The following is a 19,974-nucleotide window of genomic DNA, read 5'->3' as shown; positions in this document are numbered from 1 at the left end:
TTGGCCCAACGTTTTATGAAGCCTCCATACTCTATTGACAATTGAAGATATATATATATTAAATTAAAGTTTTGGGTCAAAAATAATGCCTAAGTCTTTGAATGATGATACACAATCTAATAGAACAGACTTAGTAGAGTAATGAGCTAGGAACGAAGCACTTTGAGGCATTAAGTTGTTATTTATTAACGTGGCACCAATCACAGAATGCATCGAGATCTGATTGCAAGTACTGTTGGAGAGAAGGATCATTATAGGAATAACAAATCTAGACGTCATCCGCAAACATAAGCACACTTGAATGAGCCAAGGCCAAAGGCAAATCATTTATAAACAAGGTAAACAATAGTGGGCCCAGATGACTGCCTTGGGGGACACCTGAGGTAACTCGAACAGTTTTAGATTTTGAGGAACGAAATGACACCTTTTGGGTTCTAATGTTAAGTTTCGTAAGAAGCATAGAATGATCAACCGTATAACATCAGTTTGCCACTTTCCAATAATTAGATAATAAAAAGTTTACGTTGTTAATTTAATTAGGGCGGAATCTGGTTGAATTTCAAACAATTGAGTTAGACGTTAATGCAAGAGACGAAACAGTGTTTTGCGGGAAAAGAGCAATAATATATTTATATATCTGAATAATAAGGCTTTAATTAGAGTTTTTATGTGTATTAAGCGATTTATACAGTGACTCAACCTTTTGATTACGCAACTAAACTAAAATGATAACACTAGTTAAAGCACAAAAGTTAAAAATTATTTCGTTATTTTTTTTTTAATCAAATGATAAGTATTGATGTTTCAGATACTAGATGAAATATTTTTTTAAGATGTTTTGCTTTATTTCGAAAATACGCAATGTGGTAAAATCGACTACTTTGGGAAAAATACAAGGACTTCAGTTTTTTGCAACGAAGTTTCTTATGGCGCGTTATGAAGAGGGGGGCTAAACAGATCAAAGCGTAGTTTGTGTGCACTTGTGCGCGAATGTTGCTATACACTGCGAAAAATGAAACTTCATGAAACTTTGCCTTAAATCAAGAAAACGAGCACAGCCAATAATCTGATACAAGAAAAAGATAGAAAAAACAAAGCAGCGATCAATTTTTTCATGTGTTTTCTCTCAACAAAGCGACATATGTAGATCTGCTTGCATCGAAATGCTGATGAAAACTAAATCCACCCTCGTGTTCGTCCCGGGCCCTGGAGAAAGTCACTCTCTCAAAGGCACGAACACACAAAAAGAGAGTCTCAGAGAAAGAGAGATATATATATATATATATTATGCAGCATTTATGTATTGTTTAAAGCAAATTGATTCACAAATGTAACATAAAGTTTATTAATTTATTAGCTCTTAGTGTTAGTTTAAAAAAATGTATGAAGAAAATAGTAAATTGTTTTCGTGCAACGGATAATCAAAAGTTTTCAAAACAAAAGTTTATCTTAAGTTTCTCAAAAATGCGAGCGAGTGAGCGAGCAACACCGCCGATTTTATGCCTAACACCAAAAATCTGTTCAACACGATCTTTTAGCGTTTTCTAACACTGGATATACGCAAAACATTGTAACGCCAAATATTGATGCGTTGAACAATATTCAGGACGTTCTTTTAAGACGTACTGTAGTTGCCCATCTTTGTGCAGCTGAGTGTGTATTGCAAAACGGCATCACAGTGATCATTGCAGTCATCTACGTTTCACCGAATAAAAATATTTTAGATATTCAACTATTCATTCACAGAGTAGTAATAAAATATACTAAAGCAGTCTCTCGATTTCAAACTCATCCTCTAATTTTATCAGGTGATCAACTTTTGTAATAAAAATCAGACCCAATGAAACAGTTTCTTTTTGAAGAATTTAATTTAAAAATCAATAACGACCCGACAACATTAAATGCAAAATTCATTACCACTTTTAATGCAGTTTTTTCGAGATACTTGGACAAAATAGAATCTGAGACATTCGTATCTTACTTTAGTAACCATTAGCCATTTACAATGATTAAAATAAATGATTACCTTTATTAACCCACAATAAATAAAAAGCAATTCTCTATTTATTGTCTGGACGTTGACGCGGAAAATGCGAAGAACGTACAAGTGGCCCATACGACACTGGTGTTCTGGGACAGCCTGTTTTGCTCGAGCTCAAGCTATCCACCTTTTGCCCGACCGACCGTGGGGCGCAGCCGTATATCGGACGGCACGATCGCGTGGACAAATACAAATAAAACGGACAAAGAATTAAAATATGATTAATTAAAGCTAATTACATTAATTAATTAGGTTTTTACAAGGGGAAGAGAGGCTTCTGATCTGATTACGGGATACAGAAGATTGTAATCAGAACATAGGACTCGAAAAGGTTCATGCAAAGAATAGTTAGAGCTACAGTGTTTTAAGGATAGAGGAATAAAATTTCTAGTAGGTCTACGGGGTACAGATAGGTTTAACTGGTTCAATAGCTCAGGAGAGTCTATTTCACCTATTAAAAGTTTATGAATAAAGATAGCACCAAGCATTATTCTACGATTAATTAAAGAAGGAAGATTGATTAAAAGAAGCCTACTGGAGTATGATGGCAAATTGACATTGCGATCCCAATTTAGACCGCGAAGAGCAAAAAGCAGAAATTGCTTTTGCACAGATTCAATTTTACTTTGGTGCGTCTCATATTGAGGTGACCATATGCAAGATCCGTACTCTAAGATAGGACGGATTAAAGAAGTATACAGAATTTTGGTTGTGTACCGATCGTCGAACTCTTTTGACCATCGTTTCACAAACCAAAGAACATTCAGAGCTTTACTAACTGTAGCAGAAATATGAGGATTAAAAGTTAATTTATAGTCCATAAGAACACCTAAGTCATTGATAATATCTAACCGCTCTAAGGGAGTGTCGTTAAGATAATAAGTTGCTAAGTATGGAGTGCATCTATGAAAAGACATAACTTTACATTTAGAGCCGTTGAGGTTTAATAGGTTGGTTTCACACCAACTTTGAAGATCATTAAGATCGGATTGAAGCAGGCAAGAAGACGATATGTTTTTAAAACTGAGGTAAAGCTTAACATCATCCGCGTACATAAGCACACAATGTGTCACTACCAATGAAAGATCATTTATAAAAAGAGTGAATAGCAATGGACCCAAATGTCTACCCTGAGGTACTCCAGAGGTCACCAGAGGTCTTAGAAAATGAAGACTTATAGAGGACCTTTTGTGTACGCTTAGAAAGATATTGAAAAATCGAATGTAGCAAAGGGCTGGGGATTAACAGAGTCAAAGGCCTTGCTGATGTCAGTATAAATGACGTCAGTTTGCACGGCAGCCTTGAATCCTTTGATCGAGTTAGATGTGAACTCTAGTATTTAGTAGTTTTCGAAATAATAATAAGAAATAATTGAGCTACAAAAAGCTGCAATTGAGTTATTATTTTCTCAAATGCTTTAGGTATGGCAGACAATTTAGAAATGCCCCTATAATTGGAGACTTCGGTCTTTTTCCCCTTTTTATGAAGAGGAATAATATATGATTCCTTTCAAAAAGACGGGAAGGCGGAAGATATGACGGACAGTATGAATAACTTAAGTATTGGCTTACATATTGCCTCCGCACAAAACCTTAACACACAGCCTGGTATTCCGTCCAGGCCAGGTGCATATACTGGTTTTACGGAACTGAGCACGCTAAGAACCGAACTTTCATCAAGCACAGGGTCTAAAATTTAGTTAGACGATTGCAAGTGATGAGTATAAGGTGGATTTGCTTGATAAATCGAAGAGGAATAAGTTGTTTTGAAGAAATCAGCAAACATATCGTCAATTGACTGATCAGTGTCAGCTTTATTGTTTTCGAAAGACAAGTAAGACGGGTGCACTGATGTCTTACGTTTTACATTGACAAAGTTATAAAATTGCTTAGGATCGCGAGAAAACTTAAGTTTACAACGCTGAAGATAATCCTTATAGCATTGTGAATTCAGCAAGATAAAATTTGACGGAGCAATTACATAAAGTGAAAATCCGATGCTTTACCAGCTTTCTTAAATCTTTTATAGCATCTTGATTTTACGTTCTTTTAGTTACATAACTCACTTGAGAACCAAGGAGCTCTATCACACCATCCTTGGGTCACACGCGGGACACAAACATCGAAGAACGACTTAAGAGTTTTATAGAAGACAGAAATGGCAGAGTCCATATCCGTGCAACTATACAGATATGACCAATGCTAACTAAAAATAGTTTACTAAGTTTAATAAAGGTTGCCTTGCGAAAACATAGGGATAGAGGCATCGAGCTAGTGTAACAAGACATAACCCCAAGAGGAAGGTCAATGTTTACATCCAGAGTTGGATGAAAGTTGTCTTCGGGGATAACTAAGGGATCAGTCCTGGAAACATCGCAGTTGGAAAAATCCAACAAAAATACCAGATCTAGTGATCTGTCACGACTATTCCGGACAGGATTTATTTGAGTTAGGGACAACTCCAGCAGACCATCCATGAAACAATGTGACGAGGAGGGCAACAGTAATAAAGAATCATATGAAAGGGTCCAGGTAATCTCAGTTAAACTAAAATCTCCCAAAACAACGAGCAAGTCTTTGTCAGAGAGATATTAGGAAATAAGTTGAATAGCTTACAAATCGTGAATGTATAGTGCCCAGTCGGACTTTGGTGGAACATACGAACAAGTAATATAGGCAGAAAAAGAATTTAACAAAATTTTAACACAAACAAATTCAATCTCCTGATTGGACGACTGGACAATTTCAGACGAGAACGCTGAATCAACAGCGATCAAAACACCACCACCAATACGGATAGTCCGATCATGTCTGTATGTTAAATATTTTGAGGTGAAAATTGAAGCATCGGCAATATCAGGCTTCAGCCAAGTTCAGTAAAGGCAAGAATTTGAAAGTCAAAAGCCAAACTATCTACATAGAGTCTAGAGAGTATAGACTTTAGTCCCCATACATTCTGATAGGCCAGAGTTAGGGACGAAGTTAGTTTTTTGACTCGCCAACAAGTGCCGACGAGCCAGAAGGAGGTAGCAGGCTAATCGGAAGCCGATTCTTCTATTTTATTGTATACTCTTTTACAATAAGATTTTCTGGCCAGAAATCTTTATGACATATTTGGCCAAAAAGATCTGGTGAGACACATATTTTGAAGGACGAAATGTCCCGAGTATATGAAAAACGGAACTTTTCCACCCCAATGTTAGGGGCTTGAACTTTGGATGTAGGCAATGACTTCATCAGAAGTAAAGTTGGGATCAAGTCTCGAAATAAAAATTTGTTTTTTGGGTGGGACTACAACAAGGGAACTAGAAGTGCCAGGTACAGCAGTAGCTGCAACAGCAGGAACAGTAGGAGCAGAAGCAGCCAACACTTTACTAGCTCCTCTTGTAACTACTTTATTGGCAATATTTCTGGGAACGGATGTTTGCCCGGACGGTTCGGAAACTACAACAGATATCATGCTAGTAGGTGGGATACTGTCTCCAGGGGAAATGGGAAGAGACTCCACACCTGCCAAAGCCGGACTCCTAAACGATATCAGCTGCTGTACATTTGGTGACATAGGGTCATTGTCCGAAGCCGGAACTGCTAGAGATCTATATGCCGACGGACTGAGGGACGCGCCCTGAAATCTGGCCTTCTTACGCGTTGGACATTCAATCAAAAGTTTAGAACTTCTGAATTGAACCTACATCGCCAAAAGCTCCTCTTGGAGCTTATGTTCGCCAGCTGACAGGGTTTTAAATGCATCCCCAGTGCGTTTCATAAAACCCCGCATCTCCAGCTCCTAGCCACGACACGAATCACAGCCCCATTTAAGGCCACCACCCTGTGCAATACTACCGCGCACCTTGACTATATATCTAGCACACTTTAAGTGCATTACATTGTGACACAGCCAACAGTAAAAAAAAAGTCTTCACTGGTCTTGCTGAGATTATTGCAATTACATGTATGTATTTGCAACAAAAAAAAATTAAAAAATTTATTTATCAAAAACAAATTATAAATCAATATGTAAATTAAAAGGGAAAGATGTAAATGTTAAGTGAGGTGTATACAAACGAAAGCAAAAGCTAACTGCAATATGCAAATGAAAAAGAAACAAAAAAGAGAATATTTTTGTATTAAAAAACTTGACACAAGCGCGAAGTTAACGGCCGCGAGCGCGATCAAAAGAGAAAACAAAAGAATAGAGAGCACCAGCACCACACAAACAAAAACAAAATGTGAACTGTAAATTGAGAGCGCGGTTGGGAGCAAAGAATAGAAATAAATCAAAAATCACCATTTCTTCATTACTGACCTCTGCTTGACATAAACAGTACACATGCGTAAGGAACTTGGTTCTTAACGCGTGTCCATAGACACACTCTCTTTAAATAAATATTTAATAATATAATAAGTATGAGAGGGTTGATGTCGGATTGAATGCAAGATCTTTCAATTTTGGACCTCAAATTCAGTAAAAGAGGGTAATAGGAAAAAAAAAAGTGAGGAGGATAATTTTCTACACATTCCAGGCATGTTTCAAAACGAGATAAAAAGATGGTGTACTGATCAAAAATTGAACACTTAGATTAGTCACTACCATTACGTGTATTTATGCGTATTGATCACTTTCGAATAGATGTAAAATTCATAATTTTGAGCAGAGAGAATGGCTGGGAGAGTTTTCAAAAAAAATCCTGACCAACAATACAAATTAATAACAAAAAAGTTTGGATAAATTTAGTATAAAGCATGCCTAAACGTATTCGAGCTGTTTTGGGTTTTCCGACTTAACTTAATATTTTTTGATTATGACATTCAAATTGTAAGAGTTTTGTTGATTATGTTTTGGGCGCAGGCGATTAACAGAGACCTCGGGTTCGGATAAGATATGTCATTTTGACTTAACTGAGTTTATTTGATCGGAAAACTGTTTAATACTTTTTGTGAAATGTGCTAAATTCGCGGAGAAGCACAACCTTCTTCGCCAATAGACAGTTAATTTTGTTTGGCCGTGTTATAGTTATCCGATCTGTTTGAAATTTTGGAATCTTATGGGATATTTGTTTGATATAAAAAACTGTCATTTTAGTAAATTTTATTGCGATATCACTATATGATTTAGTGGTCCGATCTGGACCACCGGGTAATAAATAGCTTTTAAAATATATCGTATGAGCTTTTCATGCTAATCAAGAATATTTTTACTTTATGGGGTCGGAAACGTCTCCTTCTGCCTGTTACATACATTTTGGCAAATTTAATATACCATTGGTACATGGTATACAAATAATAGAACTATTAATATTATTTCCAATTACAGACAAATTTTTTGTATTGCAAACATTTGTTAATTGAATGTAATATCTTTTTATTTTTTTACTTTTTTCAGGCACAATACGAGTTCCTACATCGCGCCATTATTAACTATTCAGATCTGCATCATATAATGGATAACACAATAGATTAAGAGTCTATGTATGTACATACATACGTATGAATGGATATACAAATTGCCTACGTTTAATATTAGGATAAAAACAACTCAAAAAGTGTATAGCTCTTAAAGTCTTAACAAATAATATATACATATGTATCTATGGCAAATGTATGCAAGTGACTTTTTTGTTTTAATTTAGTTAGTTTACCGTGAACTTGCAATATAAAATGCTATATACGCTTTTTTTTTCGAATCTACCAAAGAAATTATAATATATTTCATAAGACTAGCCGTAATTTTAAGTATTAACATAAACGGATTTCTACACTAAATATTTTGTGTTTATTATTTATATTTATACTTTTGTAATTATTTGTTTTACTTTATTTAATTTGGTAAATGGATACTAAGGTTATTCATATTTAGGAAATTAGTTTGTAGTCAAACGGTTAATAGTGTTTCGCATCTACATGTTTCTTTTATGATGGCATAGTGGCCATCTGAGTCTCTTTATTTTGAACATGACGAATGCACTTTATATTCTTCAAAGAAAACAACAGACACGAACTTCGCTTTTTGCCTTTCGAAAGCTACGGGTTTATGATATCGTTTTACAAACTTTGTTGGAGCGATTCTCTGTCTGGATAAGCTCTAAAGGTGATTAATTTTTTCAGGTAACCGGTAAGGTAAGAACCAGAAAACTGCAACAAGCCACCAGTACTCAAGGTGCACCGGGTAAATGTTGTTTGATTTTGACACTCGGGTGTTTTTACCCACCGCACAAATGTGTACAATCGCTCGCCTCACAAAAATACTTTAGTGTTTGTGCACACAAGCTGCAAAAGTGACTTGGTATTTTTTTGCATATGTATTTATGTGTGTACGGCATATGCTGGCGCTTGAGCCTCTAAAGAAGGTTGGGTGAAAAGTTGTTTAGAAAAATTGAGACATAAAATATGTAGTGTTGCCGATGTTGCGGTTTCTTTTGTGCATGTAGCTGCATTAGCGTGCACAAGAGAAAAAATAGTAAACAATAAAAAAAAATATAAAAATATCAAAGAAGTTAAATTCGGCTTGCAGTCCTTGACAATAATAATTTTACATGTTCAAAATTTGTTTTCTGCAATTCAATTCATCAATATACAAACAAAATAATTTTACTCTTCATACTACAATTTGTTCTTTTTCTTTCTTCCCTCATTCCCTAAGCAAACAAACGCACGCATACACATACAGTTCATGTAGCTTTGCGTGTGCGTGTGTGTGCATGTACTCTGTTGATTTGATGATGACGTAGTAGACAGAAAGCAGCGCTGCCGGCAGCGATTGAACCGATTTATATTGACTGTAACTTGTGTTTTATTTATCCGATCAGTTTCAAATTTAGGAATCTGCGTTTTTCTATCCAATACTATCATAGTAGTAAATTTCATGGGCATACTCCAATTTTTATGAAAATGTTTCTTCTAGAGACAATTTACATACTTGATCTGCTCCAGATAATAAAAAACACACAAAAAGCACACCCAATAGCTCTTAAAATGGCTGAGTAAAACGCATACGTACGGACGAAGCTTAAACATAAAGGAAATATAAGCATTTTATCTCTTCAGTGCAAATAAAAAAAATTAGTTTTTTCTTCAGTGAAGTTAAAAATATAAATTAAATTACAAATTATTGTTTTTGAAAAAGGAGTGCAAAAAGAGCAAATTATCTACCGTTTTCGGACCTAATCTATTTCTTTTTTTCCGTTATTGGTTATACCCTTTCGGCTGCAGCACTACTTGATAGTATTGCAAGAAGTTGCAATGCTAACTTACCTAATAGGGGATAACAATTTTCTTTGATTTTCCACCACTCAATGGGTTCCATTTTGCTGCTGGAGGATATAAGAAAAAAGCCGAATTGTGCCAAAAGCCTAAATTTTCCCTCCAAATCGTGTTAACATTCACTAAAATTCTTGCTTTAAGAACAGATATTGACGAAAAATCTTCAGCATTTGGCTGGCAAAGAACCTTTATTTTCGTTATTGATCGCAAAATATTGCACAATGAAAAAGAGCTACATGTTTGTAATTCTTTAAAGATTCTCTTAAAATCTTCAAGAAGTACTAATATTATTTTTAAAGTCGATATATTTACGGCTATAAATTTTTTACCTGTTTCTGTTTCACTTAATATATGTATTAAAACCATAGCTCGCAAATAAATGTTAACCGTTTCACTTTGAGACTTTGAGCAAAAGGTCTGAGAGCAACCGATTGGATTGTTCGTAAATAAATTTTTCGAAGAACACTTTTTTCTGTTCTCTTTTGCTCTGCTCATTCCGGGACCGTTTGCTTCTGAACGACGATTCAAAAAGTCTTTTGCGCATGTATGTGTGTATGTGAAGTTTCGTGGGTTTTACGCGTCAATTTGCTTTGTGAGTTTCGATTGAGCACAGTGGTTTTAACAAAATGGGACGTGAAACTAATAAAAAAGTACATAAATTTTTTAAATTTGATGCAGTAAGCAAAAAATTAGTGTGTAAAATATGCGACGTGAAATTAGCTGGCATTCATACTACAAATTTGAATCGCCACTTGACAACTAAACATTATGAAATATTTAGAGAGTGCGACAGTGAAGAAGACACCAAAATAAAAGTTGTGAAAAAAAATAACATATGAAACAAGTGAAGAAACAGTTGTGAATTCACTTATTAAAATTGTGACAACTGATGGAAAGCCGTTTGTATTCTTGGACAGCGAGGGATTTAGGGAAATTGTCGATCCCATTTGTAATGCCCTTGGTATGAACCCAATCACATCGAGGAACATTATGAGCTTCGTGTCCGTAAGAGAACAGGCCATCAAAGACGGCATAAGGGTTTTAGTCAATGGAAAACTGTTGTCGCTAAAAATCGACGTGGCAACTAGAATGGACAAAGCAATTCTAGGTATAAATCTGCAAATTATTCACACAAATGTAAACAAGTCGGAGATTGTTGTCAAGACGTTGGGCATGATCCAGCTCACTTATTCACACACTGGAGTCTACATTAGAGACAAAATTTAAGAAATTCTTGACGATTATGTGATAACTCTGGATCAAATCTTCAGGTAAAAATGTTATTTTAGATAATTTTTAACATGTTTATTACTAAAGAAAATGTATACACACAGTGTTACCTCTAACAATGGGAGAAACATGGTCAAAGCCATAGAAATTCTTAATGACGACACGGAGGGGTCTCTTTTTAAACATGACACTGAGAGTGAAAAATTTATGGATAAGCTTGATGACCCGAATTTGGCAAATATTCATCTTGTACGATGTGCTGCGCACACTCTTCAACTATGCGTCTATGATGTAAACAAGCTGGATGAGATTAGCAAAAAAATTAGTATCTGCCGCAAATTATGCAAAGCATTGCGCACTGAAACTTATAGGTAAGAAAAGTTCAAATATACATGTTTTTTTTATATACATGTATAAAATAAATACTATATGTAACTTGTACAGACGTATCTTAATCGAGCACAAAAAAAATATACCATCGCTCGACGTTATCACTAGGTGGAATTCCACATACTCAATGGTGAAAAAACTACTCGAACTGAAAGAGTTTGTGGCCACTCAGAGTAGTATTAATAACGATATTGAATGGGACTGGATGGAGACATATGTCGACGCATTCAAGGACGCATATAATGCGACTTTAAAGCTGCAGGAGGAAAAACTAGTATATAGTGAATTTTTCATTATATGGATGGAACTGAAGTTGCAGTGCGAAAACAGCAAAAATTGGATTTAAAAAAAATTGTTGGCACAAATTAAACTGCGGGAAAGTAAGTTGCTCGAAAACGAAGCATTATTATCTGCTATATACATGGACCCGCGAGTGAACTGTATTTTAACAGATCACCAAAACTGGTTGGCAAAGCAGAACCTAAAAAAAATTGCTTTTCGCCTGTTTGAACTGAAGCACGTAAGACGGAGTATAATTGAAGTTTAGGTCCTGTGTCCTTTATGTTATAGATGCCTTTAGATACGTGTTCTTAGTTTTAATAAGTAAAATTGTCCTCGTCATACACTAACACCTGTTTTAAGCCATAATTGCAAACAATAAATTTTAACATAATTTGGCTTTATTGTTAAAGGTTGACTCCAATGAAACTGTTGCATCGCAGCATATGGACATGGAGTGCTCATTGTTATCCATACCAGAAGAAAAGTCACTTTTCTCGGCATTTTTGGATGATGTGCAAACTGTTCCAGAAGCAAAAGAAGTGCCGGTTTCTGACGCGCATGTCAAGTTATATGCTGAAGTGGAGGACTTCGACAAAATATATCGCCGCTTACCATTAAACCAGGATATATTACATTTTTTTCAAAACGTGAAGCTTAAATCGCCACATTTGAGTGCTCTGGCACAGGTTGTATTAGCCACTCCAGCTACTCAAGTCTCCGTTGAAAGAGCATTTTCAGCTTTGCACTTTATTTTAAGCGAGCAACGTAGTTCACTAAGTTCCCAAAACATAAATTCATTATTAGTTGTTAAGCTTAATTCAAAATAAAATACTTAAAAAAAATAAAACTATTCCTGTTTTAAACAAAAAATTAGTCTGAAATACATACAATTTTTTCAAGAAGATCTTAAGTGAAATTTAATGTCGCAATTTTACACAACGTACCACTGTGCATCGAAAAGAAGACAAATAGTTAAAAAGACCGTTTGCGTTGAGTTTTCAGTCAATCGGTCTGTTGGTAAGCCTCACTGTGTGAGCGTGAATCGTTTCACTATTTACGCGCTGTTCACTCAAAGACTGACAAGCAAATTGCTCAACTGTTAGCGCTCCACCGAAAACCTGATCGAAAACAACCAAAGGGTCTTGCTCAGAGCGAGAGCGACAAAGTATGATTTCTTTCGGTGGTTCTCGCGAACAGATTATTTGCAAGCTATGATTAAAACTAAAGCATTTGAAAATAAATGACTTATAAATGACTTACTTTTTTACAATATTAGCTATCTGTCACAAATTTTATGTTGGTTACGTTTTCGACATTAAATTGTGTAAACATGGATTTTGTTGAAATAATTCTCTCTCAACTCAATGCATGCATGATCACACACATGAATATATATATGTAACTTTGTATGCTCTCTCTCGAGATGCGTTAAAGAGAACAATGACTCGATGAGAGACAAATAGAAGTCAGTCGCGAATAAACTGCACAACCAACCACACGCATTCTGTTTTTCATTATAACAATAGGTTATGGGCCCAGGCAACGTGCCTATGTGGTTGCTGTGGTAATTTTTAGAAGAAATTTGTTTTCGCGCTGTGTTCTAGACGGTTTTTTCACAAAGTATATATGAACAAGTATAATGTCGGCGTTATATCAGATTGATAAACTCGAGGACAGTAATTATGACTCGTGGTGCATCCAGATGAAAAGTGTGCTGGTGCATGCGGATTTGTGGAATGTGGCGTCAGGCATATTGGCAAGGCCAACTACGGGGGAGAACACCGAATGGACGACGCTGGATCAGAAGGCATTGGCAATGATCACCTTAAGCGTCAAGACTTCACAGTTGGGACATGTGAAGCACTGTGCAAGTGCACATGATGCTTGGAAGAAGCCTCAGGAAGCTCATCAACCCAGAGGACCCGTTAGAAAAGTAGCACTTTTCAAGAAATTGCTAAGTAAACGCATTCAGGAGGGTCAAAGCATATCGAGTTATTTGTCGGATTTCAAGGAAATCTTGGACAAACTTGCTGGCGTTGGAATCGAAATATTGGACGAGCTCACGACGATTATTTTGCTTTCCAGTCTTCCAGACGAATTCGACAATTTCGTTGTCGCCATAGAGACACGCGACAGTTTACCGTGTTTCGACATGTTATGCATAAAGCTGAGAGAAGAAGGAGAACGCAAAAGAGAGAGCGAAAAACGGATCGAGAGCGCAAAAGCATTTACAGTGGTGGAAAAGCAATCGATGCAGAGAGACAATTGGAAGAAAAAGCAAAAAGTTTGGAACTGTTTTGCGTGTGGCGGCAAAGGCCATTTTAAAGCAAATTGTCCCAGTGTAAACGGTCGGAAGGTTGCATCGAACCCGAATAAGGCAGTACAGTCATCGTTAGGTTTGCTGAACGCGTTGGACGCGAAATGTTTGGAACGATCGAACTGGTGTCTGGACAGTGGCGCCACCAGCCATATGTGTTGTAACAGAAATTTGTTTTCAAAATTTGAGAAACATTCGGAAAAAATTGTTTTGGCTGATAATAACTTTCTTCAGGCTGACGGAAAGGGCGAGGTAAAGCTGAATATGGTTTCACGTATACTTACATTAAAGAATGTATTGTATGTACCCCAAAATGAGAGGTAATTTCGTGTCGGTGAGCAAAGCAGTTGAACATGGAAGCATCGTTGAATTTGGACTAAAGTATGCACGAGTGATCCAAAAGGGCGAATGCATTTTGAAAGCGGACAAAGTTGGCCGTTTGTATATTTTTGGAACAGCACCGAGCGAATGCTATGCCATTGAACAGACTTACGAAGATTTGTGGCATAAAAGGTACGGACATCTCAACTATGGCAGTTTAGCTGAAATTGCACGAAAGGATTTGGCCTGTGGCATGGGAACGTTTGACTCAACGTCGTTGGAACCCTGCAAGATCTGCATGGTAAGCAAGATCACAGTACAGCCATTTCCAGATTCGACCAAGAACAGAGCTAAGGAAATCTTGGAGCTGGTGCATTCAGATGTTTGCGGTCCGTTTGATACAAAAAGCCTTGGAGGCAGCAGATACTTTTTGACATTTATCGATGACAGGTCTCGTCGCATATTTGTATATTTCCTGAAGGGAAAGGATGAAGTGTTTGGAAAGTTTGTCGAGTTTAAAAACATGGCAGAGCGGCAAACTGGAAAGAAGCTAAAGTGCATTCGGAGCGACAATGGTCGCGAGTACGTCAATAAATCGTTTGACGAGTTTCTCAAGGGCAATGGAATATTGCGGCAGCTCACGGTACCATACACGCCGCAGCAGAACGGTGTAGCAGAAAGAGTTAACAGAACTCTTGTGGAGATGTCAAGATGCTTGCTCATCCAGTCTGGTCTACATCAATCTCTTTGGGCTGAGGCAGTTTATACAGCTGCTTATCTGCGGAATAGGTCACCAACTCGAGCCCTGGTTAACATGACTCCAATGGAAGCATGGAATGGTAAGAAACCATCAATAAGTCATTTAAAAGTTTTTGGGTCTATTGCAGTGGCACTGGACAAAGGACATCATAAGGGCAAGTTTGATCCAAAGGGCAAAGAATACCGAATGGTTGGTTATTCTCGAAATGCGAAAGGGTATCGGTTGTACGACGCCGAAACCAGGCAAGTTGTTGAGAAGCGAGACGTTTTGTTCGACGAGCGTTTCGGCAATGGCGATTCGAATGGTGATATCGTCAAGTTTGATTTTCCATATACGGATGATCAGGATGCAGTATTTGTTGATGCAGCAGATCACTTAAGTAATACAGACGAGTCTGATGCAGAGGTCACCGAGAAGGGCAGCAGTAGCGAAGATTTCGACATGGCAGTTGAACAAGAAGTGGCAGAACCTGTGGTTGAACAACGGGTTGGACCCGGTAGGCCGAAGCTGATTCGAACTGGAAGGCCTGGTAGACCAAAGAAGCAGTTCAACATTTTAAGCGCATTGATTACAAGTGAGGTGATCATACCAGAGACCTATGATGAGGCGGTTAGTAGTCCGTTTGCTTCGTATTGGCGTGAGGCTATGCAAAAGGAGTATGACTCCTTGATGTCAAATCACACTTGGCAGCTTAGTACGCTACCGGAAGGGTATAAACCTGTTGGCTGCAAGTGGGTCTACAGTGTAAAGCGTGATGCAAAGGGAGAAGTCGAGCGTTTTAAGGCGAGACTAGTAGCAAAAGGATGTTCACAGCGCTATGGAGTGAACTACAATGAAACATACTCGCCTGTATGTCGCTTGGAGAGTGTTCGATTCATCTTGGCCCTAGCAGCGCAGTTAAAATTGTATTTACACCAGATGGATGTATGCACGGCTTACTTAAACAGTGATTTGGGCGATACCGTATACATGAGGCAGCCCGAAGGATACGCAACTGAAGACAAAAGCAAGGTACTTCTGTTAAAAAAGGCGTTATATGGACTCAAACAGTCGGGACGGGAGTGGAACTCCAAACTCGATAGTGTTTTGCGAGCTAATGGTTTCATACCTTGCGACAATGAACCATGTCTATACAAACAGCAAGCAAAAGGTAACCTATCTCTAATCCTTGTCTATGTAGACGATCTTCTCATAGGATGCCAGGAGAAATCGGATCTTGACAGGATTAAGTCAGCTATTATGGCAGCGTTTGAATGTGTTGACAAGGGACCTGTGCGTTTGTTCCTTGGCATGGAGGTTCACCGTGATGGCGAGCTTGGCGAAATATCATTGGGTCATTCACAGTACATCAAGGATCTACTGGAACGATATGGCTATGCTCAGTGCAGAAGAGCCGCAACACCGTTAGAAGCAGGGTATCAGGTAGCCTGCGATAAAATGGAGTGTAAAAGGGTTGATGCAACTCTTTATCAGTCAATGATAGGCGAGCTAATGTGGCTTGCGTTGACTACTAGACCAGATATTCTCCACTCAGTATCGAAGTTGGCTCAACGTAACAAGGACCCCCATAATGAACACCTTGCAGCCATAAAGCATGTTTTAAGATATTTGGCTTCGACAGTTGGCTTCAAGATTCATTACAAGCAGTCGGATGCGGCGTTTACTGGTTTCGTGGACGCAGATTGGGCAGGCGATAGGATTGATCGCAAGTCTTATACAGGATATGTATATTTTCTGGCTGGCGGACCGATATCATGGAAATCGGAGAAGCAGCGGAGTGTTGCTCTTAGCAGCACCGAAGCAGAATACATGGCGTTATCAACAGCGTGCAAAGAAGCCATTGTATTGCGTCGATTAACCATCGAGATTGGTTGCGGAGAGGAAGATACATCTACCGTTTTGTATGGCGATAACCTCAGCGCGCAGCAATTGGCTAAGAACCCGGTACACCATTCAAGGACGAAGCACGTGGACATTAGATATCATTTTGTTAGACAAGTAGTTAATGATGGTCAGATTATTTTAAAGTATAAGTCTACTAATGAAATGATAGCTGATATCCTAACCAAGAATCTTGCAAAGAAGAAGCATGTAGAGTTTACGAATTTGTTAAGTATAAGATAAATTTGTGGACATACTTGCATTGAGGAAGGGTGTTGAAATAATTCTCTCTCAACTCAATGCATGCATGATCACACACATGAATATATATATGTAACTTTGTATGCTCTCTCTCGAGATGCGTTAAAGAGAACAATGACTCGATGAGAGACAAATAGAAGTCAGTCGCGAATAAACTGCACAACCAACCACACGCATTCTGTTTTTCATTATAACAATAGATTTCAATCGATTTCTCGATTTTACAAAGTACATCGATTTTAGGCCCAAAATTAAGTCATTCAATTTAAAATCTTTTAAATAAAGCAGAGTGACATCTAAAATGAAGCCTTTAAGTCGACTCGTGGATTTGGGTATACCATACACCAGGTGAAACAAATATTTCAAATTTCGAAAACCAAACATGCTTCATACTATGTGCCATCTCGCTCACTCTACAAACACACGAGCACTCTAGCGCCGCCACTAGCCAACGGCCAATTCTGGCCTTGTGGACTGCTTTGTAAAATACGTTCATACGCATATTTTGCATGTTTCTAGTCCGATTTCAATAAAATTCAAATTTCAAATTTGTAGAAATAGATAAGATTAATTAGGCTGCCGAATTTGAATGCGATAGTTAAAAAACTACAGGAGGAAATCGGTTTTTTCTTAATTAGGCGGAAGTGGGCATGGCAAAATATGAAAATATATATACTCTGCGCGCATACTAAGCTAGTATACATACTAAATTTTGTGACTTTAGCTTTGTTTGTTTTTGATAAAATCAGTTTTGTTTAATTTGCGAGGGGGCGGAAGTGGGCGTGGCAAAATTTTTAAATAGCCAGTTTCTGCGCGTCTATTAAACTAGTCTACATACCAAATTTGATGTCTCTAGCTATTATACTTTTTAAGAAAAATAGTTTTATGTGATTCCTGGGGGCGTGGCCGAAATTCCAATTAACTCTATATATATACATACCAAATTTGGTGGCTCTAGCTCTTATAGTCTCCGAGATCTTCGTGTTCATACAGATCGACTCGGCTGTTCATCCTGATCAAGAATATATATACTTTATAGGGTCGGAGAAGCTTCTTTCTGCCTGTTGCATACATTTTGGCGACTTTAATATACCATTTCACCCTATGGGTGTATGGTTAAAAAATTTCTATTTACGTATTGGTCAGTCCACATATCAATGGTGGTACTGCGTTATTATCTACTTTAATATAATAGAACAACGCTCAGTACGAACAAGTGGCCCATATGACACCAGGCCCGGGCCTGTTACGAATAACCCTAAGTAAAGTTAATGGTACAACCTCTACCCACTCCGATCTAAGGACACAGGCGTATTACTGTTCGATATTAGCGCCAGCTGTTTATATCAAAGTGGCAATCTGGCATCCCTAGTATTATTAAGGAGATCTGCCAGCGCTTAACAGAGAAAGAGAGTTGGCTTCTGTTCTTGGCACTGTACAAATGTGTAGTTAAGTTCTAATAAAGTTACATATGTATATTCGCAAATAAGTGTATTGACTTTTCACTTATACATAGCTGCGCGATCAATATCGCGGATTCTCTCGGAAACATATCTTCCCAACAGGTTATGGGCCCAGACCCATATGTGTAATTGAAAAGACAATAAGTGAAAGCAAAAGCTGTGCAAAATGGCAAGTGCACTCATAAAAATAGAACCGTTCAACGCGGAAAACTATGACACGTGGAAATTGCGAATGCGTGCCATTCTCGTGAAAAACGATTTATGGCACTATGTGCACGGCTCCAAGGTATGCCCAGAAGCGACAGCGGATCGAGCGGCGTGGCAAACACAAGATGAAAAAGCTCGAGCAGACATTTTGCTGTCCATCAGTACAGGGACTAATTGAAAGCTGTGGATCATTTCAATCCAAGGGCCGGTACGAAAGGCCAGTTTACTCAAACGAGTGGCGCTATCCCGTATGTGTGAGGGTAGTGATCCGCGTCATTATATAAATGACTTCTTTGACGCGGTTAAGAGGAGGATATAAGAAAAAAGCCGAATTGTGCCAAAAGCCTAAATTTTCCCTCCAAATCGTGTTTACATTCACTAAAATTCTTGCTTTAAGAACAGATATTGACGAAAAATCTTCAGCATTTGGCTGGCAAAGAACCTTTATTTTCGTTATTGATTGCAAAATATTGCACAATGAAAAAGAGCTACATGTTTGTAATTCTTTAAAGATTCTCTCAAAATCTTCAAGATGTACTAATATTATTTTTAAAGTCGATATATTTACGGCTATAAATTTTTTACCTGTTTCTGTTTCACTTAATATATGTATTAAAACCATAGCACGCAAATAAATGTTAACCGTTTCACTTTGAGACTTTGAGCAAAAGGTCTGAGAGCAACCGATTGGATTGTTCGTAAATAAATTTTTCGAAGAACACTTTTTTCTGTTCTCTTTTGCTCTGCTCATTCCGGGACCGTTTGCTTCTGAACGACGATTCAAAAAGTCTTTTGCGCATGTATGTGTGTATGTGAAGTTTCGTGGGTTTTACGCGTCAATTTGCTTTGTGAGTTTCGATTGAGCACAGTGGTTTTAACAAAATGGGACGTGAAACTAATAAAAAAGTACATAAATTTTTTAAATTTGATGCAGTAAGCAAAAAATTAGTGTGTAAAATATGCGACGTGAAATTAGCTGGCATTCATACTACAAATTTGAATCGCCACTTGACAACTAAACATTATGAAATATTTAGAGAGTGCGACAGTGAAGAAGACACCAAAATAAAAGTTGTGAAAAAAATAACATATGAAACAAGTGAAGAAACAGTTGTGAATTCACTTATTAAAATTGTGACAACTGATGGAAAGCCGTTTGTATTCTTGGACAGCGAGGGATTTAGGGAAATTGTTGATCCCATTTGTAATGCCCTTGGTATGAACCCAATCACATCGAGGAACATTATGAGCTTCGTGTCCGTAAGAGAACAGGCCATCAAAGACGGCATAAGGGTTTTAGTCAATGGAAAACTGTTGTCGCTAAAAATCGACGTGGCAACTAGAATGGACAAAGCAATTCTAGGTATAAATCTGCAAATTATTCACACAAATGTAAACAAGTCGGAGATTGTTGTCAAGACGTTGGGCATGATCCAGCTCACTTATTCACACACTGGAGTCTACATTAGAGACAAAATTTTAGAAATTCTTGACGATTATGTGATAACTCTGGATCAAATCTTCAGGTAAAAATGTTATTTTAGATAATTTTTAACATGTTT

At 37.5% G+C, this 19,974-nt stretch overlaps 1 protein-coding gene across 1 annotated transcript in view; it reads left to right on the top strand.

Moving 5' to 3' along the window:
- Positions 1-7,805, top strand: part of Ptp69D (Protein tyrosine phosphatase 69D) — a 187,852-nt gene extending 180,047 nt beyond the window's left edge. Inside the window, 1 exon segment of the mRNA XM_068283924.1 lies at positions 7,424-7,805. Coding sequence (XP_068140025.1) covers positions 7,424-7,501 — 78 coding nt within the window. The 3' untranslated portion in view covers positions 7,502-7,805.
- Positions 7,806-19,974: the final 12,169 nt, after the last annotated feature.

Source organism: Drosophila tropicalis, unplaced genomic scaffold (assembly GCF_018151085.1).
Source record: "Drosophila tropicalis isolate 14030-0801.00 unplaced genomic scaffold, ASM1815108v1 contig_23, whole genome shotgun sequence".
Lineage (NCBI taxonomy): Eukaryota > Metazoa > Arthropoda > Insecta > Diptera > Drosophilidae > Drosophila > Drosophila tropicalis.
This window is presented reverse-complemented; position numbering and strand designations above follow the sequence as displayed.